Source organism: Protopterus annectens, chromosome 3.part0, assembly GCF_019279795.1.
Source record: "Protopterus annectens isolate FY-2018-M chromosome 3.part0, PAN1.0, whole genome shotgun sequence".
NCBI classification, from domain to species: domain Eukaryota; kingdom Metazoa; phylum Chordata; order Ceratodontiformes; family Protopteridae; genus Protopterus; species Protopterus annectens.
In genome coordinates this window covers 1,958,782,612-1,958,799,068 of record NC_056731.1, presented here as the reverse complement: position 1 = coordinate 1,958,799,068, position 16,457 = coordinate 1,958,782,612, and the positions used below count along the sequence as shown (strand labels likewise).

At 42.7% G+C, this 16,457-nt stretch overlaps 1 protein-coding gene across 1 annotated transcript in view; it reads right to left on the bottom strand.

The window, feature by feature from the left end:
- The window catches only part of CCDC13 (coiled-coil domain containing 13), a 977,767-nt gene that overhangs the window by 719,861 nt on the left and 241,449 nt on the right, over window positions 1-16,457 (bottom strand). Inside the window, exon 7 of the mRNA XM_044066042.1 lies at window positions 5,069-5,173. Coding sequence (XP_043921977.1) covers window positions 5,069-5,173 — 105 coding nt within the window. The remainder of the gene's footprint in view (window positions 1-5,068; window positions 5,174-16,457) is intronic.

Here is a 16,457-nt window from a genome sequence, read left to right as displayed (position 1 = left end):
TGCAGTAGCCGCTCCCTTCCTCCACCCCTTATTTTATGGTGTGTTTTTTTATTCCATGGTGAAGACATTTATTTTTTGTCATTCCTAGCATTGTCTTTTCAGGGCTCAGCCTCCCTCTCTCTGCTGGCAGGTATGATCTCTCTAATGTGCTCTGCACCCAAACTTGTCCTTTAGTCAGCTCAGTTCAAGCTGCCTGACAGTTTGGGCATGTAGAAAGTGCCCTGAAGCTTTGGAAGATAGCTGGCTGTTATATTCTTGGCAGGATATAACCCAGATAGCTAAGGTTACTGCAGCAGTGATCAATATGACAAACATCATCAGACCCTGTTTCCTCAGGAATTACTTTACATGGGATGCCCACCTGTAATAGCTTTTGTACTCTAGGATTCATTGCCATCAATGCTTGACTAGCCAAAGTAAGAACTTAATCTTTCTTAACTGTAATAATTTCTTCAAATAATCAATGTTTAATATTATTTTTTGTCTCTGCTTGTCTCAGTTACCCCATTAAGAATCTCCTGGAATGTATCCAAGACTTAGAGAAGATGGTTCCCATGTCCATACTGGACATTAAAACAGTCAAGGAGGACATGGCTGACCTCTAGGTTGTGATGGCTGAACAGACTACACCACAGGAAGCCAGAGAGGTGAATGATCTGAGGAACAATGAAAGGCCAGTGCAGTTTCATCCATTCATGAGGTGAAGACTGAGCCAGCAGTAATGGTAAGGGCTCCTTGGTAAGTGCTTTTTCTTTCTAGGTATAGTGGGAGTAGAACCAGCAAGACTGAAGTACGTATCCATGTTGTAGCTGATGAGGCGATGCTAAAAACAGCAAGCATTCCAGGAAATGAGTCAGTCAGAAGGTAAGCCATCACTGAGTGTTCACAAGCAGGACACATAAACTCATACCACTTATCACAGTCCCGTCACAAAGTAAATGCCCAAACATCACACAAATTCTCTGTCAGTACTCCATTTAACCCCTTAAGCTCACTGATAGTAACAGAAAATGGCAGGTAGGTTGTCACAAAGAAAGCATAAGCACTATGCTAAAAATATGCATCCCTGCCCACTCCCACAGTAAAATTTTAGTCAAAATATTAAAGTTTATACAAGCAGTACATATTCTTTCACAAAATAGTTCCTAATAATAATAATATAACACTAATATCTAAAATTATTGATTCCTAACAGGAATCTTCAGATACTGATAAAAAATACTGTGTTTCTTATAGGGAAATACTGCTTTTGGTACAAAAATATATAATTTGTTTGTGGAGGTGTACCCCAATAAGGGCTTTTCAGCCAGAAATGAAGCTTTAAGCTGATTGCCACTCCTGTGAAACTCTAGACATGCTTCTCACAGCAGCAAAAAAGTACTGAAGAAATCTTCACTCTGACTGCTGAGTTCCCTCCTTGGGATTAGCCAGTCAGCAGTCAGAGTGAAGGTGTGTATGTGTGTGTGTGTGTGGGGGGGGGCAGAGCTTTGTGAAGCTGGTTCCTGTTTCCTTGGCAGGGAAACAACTCATAGGTTCATAGGTAGGTACTAGGCTATTGGCCCTACGGCCTATATAAGCCTAGCCAAAAAGGTACCCTGGATTTCACCACCCAAAAAAATTATTTTTCTCTGCCCCTGTCAAGCAGAGCCACAGAAGTGATCCCTGGGGTGAATTTCCTATTTTCCATCCAATCATCAAGATATTTTCATGAAGAGTGCTAATGAGGAGCTCTGTTTGACATAGATAGGTAGTCTGTTCCAGAGTATGGCCTATATAAGCCTAGCCAAAAAGGTACCCTGGTTTTCGCCACCCAAGATAATTATTTTTCTCTGCCCCTGTTAAGCAGAGCCACAGAAGTGATCCCCAGGGTGAATTTCCTATTTCCCATCTAATCATCAAGATTTTTCTTGAAGAGTGCTAAAGAGGAGCTCTGTTTGACATAGATAGGTAGTCTGTTCCAGAGTATGGGAAGTCTCTGGGACAGGAATCTATTCCTCGAACATGTTCTGTTTATTATGGTGACAAGGTTTTGTTCCCTAGAGCATGTAGCTCAGAGGGATTGTAATTTCTTTAAGTGGAGCATGTTCAACACATCTGGGTTTGACATAGCTTTGTATGTTAGGCAGAGATCGCCTCTGAGTAGGCGATATGTGACAGAGTAAAGCTGGAGTTTTTTGAGACGGTCTGCATAGGGCATCTGTTTGAGGCCAGGAATCCTCTTTGTGAGGTATTTCTGCAGCCTTTCCAGTTGTTGTAGATGTCTTGTGAGGTACATACCAAAAGGGGTGTTGTACTTTATAATGGGTCTAATGAGTGATAAGTAGAGGGGAACAATGACCTCTTTTTTTTCTTGATGAGAAACTTTTTGTGATGAGGTGTGCCATGTAGAAGCATTTCCTGACCACTGTGGCAATGTGATTATCAAAGGAGAGACTACTGTCCACCTGTGTCCCAAGGTCTCTTATCACACTTTTGGTGTTAAATAGACTACCGCCTATGTGGTAGTTCACGGGTATAGACTTTTTACCAAAGGGGATAACAATGCACATTTTGGCATTGAGCTTGAGGCCATGGCTTTTTCACCAGGCATCTGTCTCAGTGAGGCCCTTTTGTAGGATGCCCACATCATTAGGAGTTTCGATTATGGCTCCTAGTTTGCAGTCATCTGTGAACTCAGTTAGCCAAAGACCTTCTGTGTTACCCTGTACTTCAGAGAAGTAGATACCAAACATGAGAGGACCCAGGACTGAAACCTGTGGTACTCCACTTGTCACTGGTCTGAAGTCTGATTTGGAGTCTGCTACTTTCACAGTGTGGGTTCTGTCAGTAAGCCAGTTGGCAACCCATCTTGTGATATATGGATTTATACCTAGTTTAGTGAGTTTATCTATAATTCTAGAGTGGGGGGTGGTGTCAAACGCCATGGCGAGATCTAGATAGGCTGTGTGAACCACCTTACCCTCATCTATGGCTTTGGTGACTGCTTCAAAGAAGTCTATCAGGTTTAGGAGACATGATCTGCCTTTTGCAAACCTGAACTGTGTAGGGTCCAGAGTTTGGAGATCTCCAATGTCTTTGTTTATGAGTTCCATGATGATACGTTCCATGGCCTTGCAGACCAGGCTCATCAGGCTAATGGGGCGGTAGTTCCCGAGGTCTGTCATGGCTCCCCCTTTGTGGAGTGGGATAACCGTCGTGGTGCGCCATTCAATGGGCACAAAGCCTGAGGTGAGGCTATGACTGAACATGGTACTTAGGTGGGGTGCCAGTTCATTCTGTAGTTTGTGTAGAAGGCAGCCTGGGATGTTTTCAGGTCCCATGGATGCTGTTCTCTTGGCTTTGGAAAGTGAAGTTTTTACCTGTGCAGCCGTGATTACAGGAACTTTGCATTCTTCTGGTATACAGATAGGCCCTTTGGGGGGGGGGGGTGACAGGGGGGTAAAGTTAGCACTGAACCTGTCTGCCAGGATGTTGGCAATATCAGTTGGTTCTGTATATTTAGTTCCATTGCGCTGTAACTTAGAGCAGATCTGAGTGTTGCCACTGAGATTCTTGACATAGCTATAGAATGCTTTATGGTTGTCTTTAGAATCAGTGGTGATTTTGTTTTCAAAACTACATTTGGAGGATTTTATGAGGGATCTCAGCTTCTTACTGAGGCTGACCAGGGAGTTCCTCCAATCATGGGATTTTACTCTTTTTTGCAACAGTTTCTTTCTTCTGTTGTAAAGTTTGATTATGGCAGAAGACCACAAGATTGGCTTCCTTTTTTGGGGGGACAGCATCTTGGTTATGTTAGAGATCCATGCACTTGTGTAAATGCTTATAAAGTGCATTTGTGTAAAATTCAGCAGTTGTACCTCTATTGTCCATCTGCATGAGTGTCATGAAGTTTGCCACTTCTGTCTTAAGAAGCGTGAAGTTGGCTTTGGAGACATTTTTTACAGTTGTTTCCCTAATGGGGGTGGGGACAGGATGTGGATGTCTAGGGTGATTAGCTTGTGGTCGGATCTGACCAATGAGGAATTGACCTCTGGTGTGGAACACCGGTCACCTATGTTGGTGATGACCAGGTCTAGGATATTGCTGCCCCTGGTGGGGGTGTGGATAAGTTGATCCAAGGCATTGAAATTTATGAATTCCAGAAAACATTGAGCAAAAGAGTTGGTACATGAGTAGTTTTCCCACTTAATGGTGGGTAGTTGAAATCACCATTATTAAGGTGTTGAGTTGTACCCTAATATTTTCCAGTGTATCAAAAAAAGAGGGGGGGGGGTCTGTAGCAAGCTACAATCTGGATTGCCGTCTTGCCCAGAGTTAATTGAACTTGGATAATCTCAGATGCATTATGCTGAGCAACTAGCTTGGAGATGTGGATATTCTTAATGAATATGGTCACACTTCTGCCTTTAGTGTTTCGGTCCAGGTCAGGTGGCCGAAAGGTGTGGTATGAATTATAGCCTGGTAATGCAGGGGTGCTCTCCGGAGCTTTGAACAGGTCTCTGTCACTGCACAGATGTCGATGTTCTCCATTTTAAGGAGTAACTCCAGTGAGTGCATTTTGAGGTTTAGTCTAAAGGCTACTTCAGCAGTGGAAAAGATGAACATCATGGCTTTAATTTACCACAATCACACTTTATGAAAAATATTCCTTGAATTTCTTTGGACACAGCTGAAAACTGAGGGATGTTGGACATGTATGAATCCCTAGGCGGACAAAATTACTGTGGCACTTAATTCTACAATACAGGCATGGCAAGAAGAAATGAAGCAGGTTCATACCAGGAGTGACAATACAACTTCCCTGCACATTATGTAAGCACCTTTCAAAGTGCTTATGAGATAACCACTGGTCCTCATATATAAGAAAGGCAAGGCTGATGTAAATACAGTGAGATAACAGCATGAGAGAAGATAGGTAAACCCAAACACTATCATTTATTGTTAATGTGAACCTCCATGAAGAAGTTTTCAACTATTTAAATTCTGAATAAAAACATTTCTGCCTTAATCACATTCAAGATAAATAATCTGATAAAAAAGAATAGAAGTATGAGAATTAACTCACCTTGATTTGTTGAGCAAGAATTTGCTGAGCTCGACCACGCCAGTTTCCTGGAGAATTCAAAAGTTGCTGAATATTCACATCTTCACCAACTTCAGATACAAGAACCTGTGAAGAATATAAAAACCTCACTTACTGAAAGTACTAAAAAATTGCTTGTGAAGAGTATTGTCCCTCTCCAAATACAATACCATGGAGATTATGGCCTGCAGGCTGCATGGTATAATGTTATTAAATCACTGAAGCCAACCCTTCATTTGTAGGCATCTAGTATGACACTGTGAGTCACTCACTATCGCAGTGTAAAGGATATTCTTTCTTTCTCATCAGCAATTCATAACCACTGTGTTTATTTCTGAAGTCATCTATATCACTAGCTCAGTCTTCTCAGCAGTAGACAGTTTCTGCATATGGTATGCTGTGTGGCCTCTGGATGATAATACAAGAGATGTCAAAATTCAGCCTGCATTACAATCATGCAAACCAGGGTAATTATGAGCCACCTTTGACTTACAGCCTGCTACAGCTGGTATCAGACACTTGGTTAATACTGTGGAATAAATTGGTAGATCGTGTATTGGAACTGCATGCTGAACATTGTGTTTCCCTTTTGGAGCCTCATACAACTGTTGTGTAATCCTTAACACCAAAGTTGTCATCCAGTGTCTTTGAAATAAAATAAAAGTATGGTAATAAGCAAGCATCCTGATACTTTTAAAACAGATTGACATAATGATTTGCATCAAAATAGTGTGTAAAGTAGCCTAAAGTTCAGACATCCCTCAGGGGCTTATAGGTAGGAAAGATGGCCTAACGTGTTTGATCATGCACAGTCCTATTAAAATAACTATAGAGGGTTAAAAAGGGGACCATATAAAACAACAACAGAAAAAATGAGAAGGTCATCCAGGCAACAGAAGCAGGAGTACCCTTTATACCATTAGAATGCACATTCTTAGCTAAATGTTGTGAAAGCACTTTAGAAATGTTCCCTCACATCAGAAATGTGCCTTTGTTAAGGAATACACTCTAGGCATGTCTTCTGAATGCTTTGTCCTCTAAAGAAAAAAGTTTCATCATAGAATTTACCTGACAGTCATTTAATTAGACCTCTACTAAAAGAATTCCTTTCCATCTCTTGGATATGTTCTTGTACCACACCAGGCTAATACCAACATTTTTTTTAGAAATTTCCTTATATGTTTTATGCTAACACCCTTATTAAACTGTCTTAAACTAATATTCCTTATTCCTATAAAGGCCAGTATAACTTTCTGCTGCTTCATCACACTGCTGTTTGGCACACTCAGCTCAACATTTCCTTTCATGTGGCTTTACAGAGGGAAACATTTACCTTCTGCCACCAACACTATATTTTTTTCTTTTTTGTTCATACACATTTTGTATTTGTCTTCTATATTTTTTCTTTTTCTTACATACTTATTTATTTCATGTGCATTTACCTTGTAGATTTCCTATAGATTTGTTTGATGTTTACATAGGTTCATAGGTTCATAGGTTTATACTAGGCTATCTGCCCTAAGGCATTTATAAGCCTAGCCCAAATTTTTGTGGCTTACGCCACCCCTTATATGAAAAAATACTGTGCCCATTAGTTTGTTGTGCCTCTGTCCAGCAGTGACACAGAGATGATTCCTGGGGTAAACCTACGATCTCCCATCCACAGGTCTAGATTTCTCTTGAACAGAGTCAGCGAGGTGCTCTACCTCACATGGACCGGGATTTTATTCCACAGCATAGGGAGTCTCTGAGTGATAAATCTATCCCTCCAGCACATCCTATTTATATCTGTGCTAAGGTTTAAGTCGCTTGCTCTAGTGGTTTTGGTGGATTTGGATTTTTTGAGGTGGAGCATGTCCATTAATTCCGGGGTGGACATGGCCTTGTATGTCAGGCACATGTCACCTCTGAGCAGACGGTATGCGACTGAATAGAGCTGGAGTTTCTTCAATCTGGCAGCATATGACAGATTTTGGAGTCCCTTTATCCTTTTGGTGAGGAACTTTTGGGGTCTCTCCAATTGCTGCAGATGTCGGGTGAGATACATCCCGAATGGGGTATTGTACTCGATCATTGGTCTGATAAGTGAAGAGTACAGGGGAACAATAACCTCACTAGATCTGGATGTGAATCCCTTCATGATCAGGTGGGCAATGTAGAAGGTCTTTCTAACCACTTTAGCAATGTGAGTGTCAAAAGAAAGGCCACTGTCAACCTGGGTCCCCAGGTCCCTGATAACCTCTTCTGTGCTTAGTGGATTGCCACCTATATGGTAGCTTGGGGTTACCTTGTTTTTCCCGAAGGGTATGACTATACATTTTTTGGCGTTTAACTTCAGGCCATGGCTCTGGCACCAGCTATCTGTTTCCGTGAGTCCCTTCTGAAGGATATCCGTGTCTGATGCACTTTCTGTCCTTAAGCCAGTTTGCAACCCATCTTGTGACATATGGGTTTACATTTAAGCTGGTAAGTTTTTCTACAATACCCGAGTGGGGTATTGTGTCGAAAGCCTTTGCAAGGTCAAGGTAGGCTGTATGGACTGCCTTTCCCTCATCAATGGCCTTGGTGACTGTTTCGAAGAAGTCGACCAAGTTCAAAAGGCATGATCTTCCCTTGACAAAGCCAAACTGGGTCGGGTCCAATGTCTGCAAGTCCCCTATATATTTGTTTATGAGCTCCATTATGATCCTCTCCATAGCTTTGCAGACTAGACTTGTTAAGCTTATGGGGCAGTAATTACCAGGGTCCGTAGAGGCGCCTTTGTGGAGTGGGACTACAGTTGCCGTACGCCACTCCTTGGGCACGTATCCTGTGGTAAGGCTGAGATTAAACAGCTGCCTTATGTGCGGGTTTAATTCCTCATTTAGCTCGTGTAGCACACAGCCGGGGACACCATCCGGTCCCATTGATGCTGTGTTTTTAGCTTTAGAGAGTGCAGCTTTCACCTGCGCATTTGAGATGTCCGGGAGGCTACACTCGGCTGGGATTCTTCTCTTACCATTGTATAATTTATTGTGAGTGGCATTGATCTACTGTTGTAATTTGTATTCTATGGAGCTTTTCTCCCTAAGCCTCTAATAAAATTGATTATTGCCCAGTCAGGATGTAAATCCCCCATAGTGCCTTTTTTAGGCAAGGCTCAAATTCTAAACCTAACACCCTAGAACAAAACAAAGAAAAAAAACTAAGGGTAATGCTGCTCAATGCCAGAAGTCTCAGCCTCAAGATGCACGCACTCGAGGCCCTTCTCAGTATGGAGAACATCGATGTCTGTGCTGTGACAGAAACCTGGTTCAAGGCTCCTGAGAGCACCCCAGCACTATCAGGTTTTACCTCATATCATGCGTTCCGGCCACAAAACCCGGACAATACCAAGAAAGGAGGAGGGGTATCCATATTCATCAAGGACACCCACACCTCAAGATTGGTGGCATCGCACGATGCATCAGAAACCATCCAGGTGCAATTAACCATAGGCAAGACTGCTCTGCAAATTGTAGCATGTTACAGGCCACCCTCGCAAACTCAGGAACCTCACATGGCCTTCCTGAAAACACTGGAGGGGATAAATGTATCTCCGAACACCATCATACTAGGTGACTTCAACTACCCTAATATAGACTGGGAACACTACTCAAGCCCAAACCCTCTAGCCCAAAAGTTCCTGGAATTCATAAACTCAAATGCCATGGAACAACTAGTCACCATCCCCACAAGAGGAGAGAACATACTTGATCTCATCATCACGAACATGGGAGCACAATATTCAACGCCAGAAGTATACCCTTCACTGGTGAGATCTGATCACAAACTAATCTCGCTGGAGGTCCTCATCCCGCCCCCACCCAAAATGAAAAAGACCACAGTAAAGAACTTCTCGAAAGCCGACTTCACACTTCTAAAGACTAGTGTGGTCTCCTTTAAGGCCCCTGAGCCGGCGGTTAACATTACTCAAACCGCTGAATCACTTACAAATGCCTTCTACCAGCACCTGCAGGGCTGCATGGATCAGGCAATCCCAAGCAAAACAAAGACTCTTTGTACCAAACGCAAGCATCCAGTCTGGTGGACCCCAGCCATAAACAAACTCTACAATAAAAGGAGAAAGCTACTACAAGATAGAGCAAAATCCTTAAAAGGTAAGACACCGCTGATCACTATAAGTAAAAAGCTAAGAGCTCTCATAAAATCATCCAAAGCTAATTTTGAGAAAAAAATAGCTAAGGACTCTAAAGACAACCATAAAGCATTCTTTAGCTATGTCAGAAACCTAGGAGGAAACTCCCAGATATGTTCAGAATTAGTTCAAAATGATGTGAAGATTACTGATCCTACAGACATTGCCAACATACTGGCTGACAGGTTCAGTGCAAACTTCTCCCCACCCTCCCCGCCTAAAGAAGAGATATCTATACCAAATGATTGTAGCCCCCCAAACATCTCCAACGCTCAGGTGAGAACTGCTCTCTCCAAGGCAAAGAACACAGCATCCATGGGACCTGATGGTGTCCCCGGCTGTGTGCTCCATGAACTCAACGAGGAATTAAACCCACAGTTAGGACAGCTGTTTAATCTTAGTCTCACCTCTGGATACGTACCCTGGGAGTGGCGCACAGCGACTGTGGTCCCACTCCACAAAGGCGGTGCCTCCACCGACCCTGGAAATTACCGTCCCATTAGCTTGACAAGCCTGATCTGCAAAGCCATGGAAAGGATCATAATGGATCTCATAAATAAAGACATAGGGAATTTGCAGACTTTGGATCCAACCCAGTTTGGCTTTGTCAAAGGCAGATCATGCCTTTTAAACTTGGTTGACTTTTTCGAAACAGTCACCAAGGCCATTGATGAGGGAAAGGCAGTCCATACAGCCTACCTAGATCTGGCGAAGGCTTTCGATACAATACCCCACTCGGGTATCATTGAAAAACTCATCAACTTAAATGTAAACCCATACATTACAAGATGGGTTGCAAACTGGCTGAGTGACAGAACCCACAGGGTCAGAGTTGCTGGCACCATGTCAGACTCTAAGCCTGTCACAAGTGGTGTCCCACAGGGCTCAGTCCTGGGCCCACTCTTGTTTGGCATCTACCTTTCTGAAGTACAAGCAAACACAGGAGGGTTATGGCTGACAAAGTTTGCAGATGACTGCAAACTGGGCGCCGTAGTTGAGAACACATCCGACACAGACATCCTTCAGAAGGGTCTCACAGAAACGGATAACTGGTGCCAGAGTCATGGCCTCAAGTTAAATGCCAAGAAATGCATAGTCATACCCTTCGGGAAAAATAAGGTTACCCCTAGCTACCATATAGGTGGCAATCCCCTGAACACAGAAGAAGTTATTAGGGACCTGGGAACCCAGGTTGACAGTAGCCTTTCATTCGACACTCATATTGCTAAAGTAGTTAGGAAGACCTTCTACATTGCCCACCTTATCTTGAAGGGATTCACATCTAGATCAAGGGAGGTCATGGTCTCCCTATACTCATCACTCATCAGACCAATGATCGAGTACAATGCCCCATTCGGAATGTATCTGACCCGACACTTGCAGCAGCTGGAGAGGCCACAAAAGTTCCTCACCAAAAGGATAAAGGGTCTCAAAAATCTGTCTTATGCTGCACGACTGAAAGAACTCCAGTTATATTCAGTTGCGTACCGCTTGCTCAGAGGTGACCTATGCCTGACATACAAGGCCATGTCAAACCCAGATTTGATGAATATGCTTCATCTCAAAAAATCTAGATCCCTCAGAGCCACAAGGGCGGGTGACTTAAACCTCGACACGGTTATTAATCGGACGTGCTGGAGGGATAGATTCATCACTCAAAGACTCACTATGCTGTGGAACAAAATCCCAGTTTATGTGAGGCAGAGCGCCTCGCTGGCCTTGTTCAAGAGGAATCTTGACCAATGGATGGGAGATCGCAGATACACCCCAGGGGTTACCTCAGTGTCACTGCTCGACAGAGGCACAGCTAAATAATGGGCATAGTTTCTCCAAACTAAGGGGTGGCGTAAGCCACAAAAAACTATGGGCTAGGCTTATAAATGCCCTCGGGCAGATAGCCTAGTATAAACCTATGAACCTATGAACCTATGAAATACATAACTGAATAAATATAAAAAGGAAACAAGTCATAGTTTTTCTATAACAAATGAGGAATCTGAAAGAAAATGTATATGGTTGCAAAAATTCTCCATAAAGTGTGTTGCAGCATTTTTCTAAGTGTAAATAACAAAGCCTCAGTCTTGGTTCTAGCCCTCTTCATAGGTTCATAGGTTCATAGGTTCATACTAGGCTATCTGCCCTAGGGCATTTATAAGCCTAGCCAGAGTGTGTGTGGCTTTCACCACCCCTTAGGATGAGAATACTATACCCATTAGTTTGCTGTGCCTCTGTCCAGCAGTGACACAGAGATGATTCCCGGGGTAAACCTACGATCTCCCATCCACTTGTCAAGATTTCTCTTGAACAGAGTCAGTGAGGGGCTCGGCCTCACATGGACTGGGATTCTGTTCCATAGTGTAGGGAGTCTCTGGGTGATGAATCTGTCCCTCCAGCACATCCTATTTATATCCGTGTTGAGGTTTAAGTCTCTTGCTCTCGTGGCTCTGGTGGATTTGGATTTTTTGAGGTGGAGCATGTCCTTTAATTCCGGGTTGGACATGGCCTTGTATGTCAGGCACAGATCACCTCTGAGCAGACGGTATGTGACTGAATAGAGCTGGAGTCTCTTGCCACATACAATACCAAATTATATTTTTGATGCAGAAAATGTATTATTTTTGTTTTCATTTTTAATAAGGGAGAACCCCAGAAATGTTTCTTGGAGTTGAAATCTATTCTCATGATATCATGAAAGACTGAAGCTACAATACCACAGTGCCTAAATTAATACATAGGCTACTATATTTCCCCGCTAAATACAGCAACCAAAGACATTTACTTACAGGAAATTGCATGTTTTCGACTGTTTTATTTTTCCTGTTCACTTGGAACACCTTGAAGCTGTATATAAAGAATTACACACAGAATTACGGTTGTCAGTTGTTATTCCTGTGGTACAGGGTTTGATTCCCTTACCCTCATATGCCTACTGTGTGACCTTAAGAAAGTCACTTAACCAAACAATGTTTTTAGGCAACTTGGAATTTGGACTAGGCTCCTTAATTCTTCCCAGGACTGCAAGCCTACCTATGAACTGAGTGACTTTAAGACTAAACTTAAAGCACATATACATGTTGTTGTTGTTGTGTCTTTCAGCTTATCCCAGTTAGGGGTCGCCACAGCGGAACTCTGGTCCGCTAATGTTTGGTAGTGGATTTTTACATGCCGAGTTACCAGCCCTGATGCACAACCTTCAATGAAGGTACACTCATTCACGTATGCCTCCACTCAGAAGACTCTCTAGCTGAGAATCGAACAGGACAACGTCTTGCTGTGAGGCGACAATGCTACCGCAGCACCACTATAATGAATCCAAATGTGTATGCTTTTGTGATGGTGGTTAGTACTTTATCCTAAGGTCATATGCCACTTTAAGTTTATTTTTATGCAAATATTCTTGTGGTATGTAATCCATATATAACAAAAGTGCTTACTTTGCTTTGTAAGTAAGCTTCTTACTTTCTAAGTTTCTGTTTTGCTGCTTATTTGAAGCCTAGTTTGTGGCTGAAAAGAGTCAATTGACAAGTCCACTCTCCAGGTTATCAAAAAGCAGTAAACAAGTAAATGCATTACATCATTTTGTTAGTGTGGTCCTGAGCATAAAGTCAAACTAAAATATAAAAAAACAATATAATTGGGACATCCAGTTAAGATGGTGGCTGAATAATACAATCTAGTACTTAGCTCTCACCTTCCTTTGTAGTTTATTCTAAGTAAGGACTTTTCAGCATGTTTTAAATTCAACAATCATCACCTCTGAGGGTGGCTCTCAATCAAAAATACTAAAGAAGAAAAGCAACTGCAGTAGTGCTGGTGGTGCTGCTGATACTGATAAAAGTCCATTGCAACAGTTTCCCATCACAGCAACTAAACCTTTGTACTGTTCACCTCAAATGGAGAGCTCACAGGCTATAGTCAATCTTGAATAAATAATGTCAGAAATACAAAAGATGAATAATACTTTGTCTACATACACAGACAAAGTGGATGACACACTCACTGACAGCAAATCTGTAGTCAGGTCATTCAAACATCTGGATTCTATGGATGGGGAGACGATGGATTTTAAGCAGTGCATGGGGTCATTGAAGTTCTCATGGAAATGTTGGAGGCCAGATTATTTATCCTTCAGGGTCATGGGCACCAAAAGAACCTCCATTGTATTTATTTATTTATTTATTTATTTATTTATTTATCTATCTCTCTTTTTATTTAAAGAACCTCCATTTTATGAGGCTCCCAGAGGGGGAGGAAGCTTCTGACTGCATTTTTTTCAGGCAGAAGCAGTTTATCCCACAATATCTTCATTCCAGGATGCTCTGGCTGGTATGTGATGCCTATGCACAGAAGGACAAGGAATTGCCTGTCCTTTGGTTAGCAGGAAAACTTGTTAAAATGAGTAATGCCCATACTCTTTGTGACCATGGTTACTTTGCAGACACTAGGATTAAGAAAGTGGCATTTCATCCAGTGACTGGATTATGTAGTCAGTCCCAGCGGCAGTTTCAACTGTTGTATCCTGCTCAAAAGAGGATTCAGCTCACAGGGCTCTGTTACCCTTTCTTTCCTTGAGGAAGCCATGGCCAGATTGACATATGGTGCTTTAGGAATTGAGCAGGAGGAAGTGCCTCAGCTGACATCATTGCTGGAAAGTATGAAAGATTGCCATAGAACCCTAAAGTTTTTTTACAGTGCACTGCATGACCAGTAGACACCAACATGACCTGCTTAAACTAAAATGTTGAAATTGCTTGCTAACTTTAGAGGACTGGTTCATTTTCTGTATGTCAAGCATACATTTTTTAAACATTAATAAGAATTCATACAAAAGCAGTCATTTAAATGCTATTTTGGAGGTGCCACATTTGATATACTTTCAGTGAGCCGGTGTTATCACGGTTTAACCATGCTGTACTTCCTCAGTAATATCTAAGCATGCTGCTTTACCTGCACTCTTGTTCTGTGTGTCAGGGGAAAATGATGGTGGGGAAGTGCCAAATGGGAATGGATCAGCCTGTAATAGCTGTGCCAGGCATGTGTTTGTATAAAGAAAGATCCCTTGCACTGGAGGAACAAGGCGAGCAGTTTTAAATCATCCACTTAAGGCATTTGTCAGTATTTTCTTGCTTTTTAAATGACAGCCTTCTGCTTAATTTCTTAGTGAGGTCATGAGGGAAGAGTCAAGAAAGGATGAACTATATGGGAGTAACTTCATCTCTGCTATCTCTTATACAATCAACTAGGCAATGTTCTTAAAAAAGGCATCCAGCTTCCTCATGTAAATAGCTGTGTTAGCTTGTAATTTTGTGTTTGACGCAATTTGTTTTCATTTTTGAAAAAACAGTCTATTGTTTGCTGGTATCTAAAGTTCAGTCTCTTTAAACAGTTGCAGCAGAGTGTCAATAAGACATCCTATAGAAACAATCCTGTATGGTGGGTGAAGGATGATTCTTTAAGCCTATGTGGACTCACATATTGGTTAGAAGAGATTAAACTCATATTCAACTCTTGAGATCTGGGAGAAAACTCTGCAAAGAAATATGACTAGAGTTAGGCAGTTAGTAAACACCTAAAAGCAGACGATAACCCAAAGGGTAATGCAGAGAACTGATAGTGTCACCCAGAGACAGAATGTGTGAAAATTACCCAAAAACTTTTGACTAAGAAAATGTGATAGTAAGCATAATTTAGGTTTAACGTTGCCACAAGGTTTCCCAAGAGAATGAAGATCAACATGTCGAATTATAGGAAATGGTATGCAATAAAGACTCTTTGGGATGGCCATGGTGGTACAGCAGTTAGCATTGTCACCTCAAAGCAAGAGGCTCTCCGGTTCGATCTTCGGCTGGGGTGTCTTCTGTGTGGAGTCTGCATGTCCTTCCTGCGGTCATGTGGGTTTCCTCCGGGTGCTCCAGTTTCCTCCCACATCCCAAAAGACATGCTGCAAGTGGATAGGACATCCTAAAACTGGCCCTAGGCATGAGTGTGTGCATGTGTGTGCCTTCTGTGGAAGGTTGGGCACTGGGCTGGCAACTCGACACCATAAAACTCCACTGCCAATCATGAGCGGACAAGGTGATCCGCTGTGGTGACCCCTAACCAGGAAAAGCCGAAAGAGATAGAGAGTCTGCATGTCCTCCCTGCGGTCATGTGGGTTTCCTTCGGGTGCTCCGGTTTCCTCCCACGTCCCAAAAGACATACTGCAAGTGGATAGGACATCTTAAAATTGGCCCTAGGCATGAGTGTGTGCATGTGTGTGCCTTCCGTGGAAGGTTGGGCACTGGGCTGGCAACTCAACACCATAAAACTCCACTGCCAATCATGAGCGGACAAGGTGATCCACTGTGGTGACCCCTAACCAGGAAAAGCTGAAAGAGATAGACAGTCTGCAATAAAGACTCTTTCATAAGTACAGGAAAAAGTCTAGAATAGAAGTCTTCGCCCCTTTGATATAAAGGCATTGATTCTTTGACTCTTAGAGTGAGCACGTGCTGAAGAACTTGAAATAAAAATAATTCCTAAGGTGGAGGGTGGGGAGGAACTCCTTTGAAAAGAGGATTTCTATCCATTTCCAACTGTATCCCTCCTGAACCATTAACACCCATGAGTTTGATAAAATCTGTAGTCAAACAGGAATGTAGAAAGCCAGCTGACAAGACAGATTTTGAGAGAACAGGACAGGAAGGGAGAGGGGAACAGAAGCTGGTATAGTTGTTATGGAGAGATAGACTGCCCCTAATTTGGAATCAATATTTGTTTCTAATTGAGCCCCTCCAGCCATCTTTTGCTGTTTCTCTGTAAGGCATGGAAAGGAAGAGATTGCTTAATCAGTTTTGAAGACATGAAAGAGGATCTAATTCTTCTTCTTTCAGCTTTTCCCGGTTAGGGGTCGCCACAGCAGATCACCTGTCTGCTCATGATTGGCAGTGGAGTTTTACGGTGTTGAGTTGCCAGCCCAGTGCCCAACCTTCTATGGAAGGCACACACATGTACACACTCACGCCTAGAGCCAGTTTAGAGTATCCAATCCACCTGCAGCATGTCTTTGGGATGCGGAAGGAAACAGGAGCACCTGGAGGAAACCCATTCAACCATAGGGAGGACATACAGACTCTGCACAGAAGGCACCCCAGCCGAGGATCGAACCAGAGAACCTATTGCTGTGAGGTGGCAATGCTAACCGCTGCACCACCG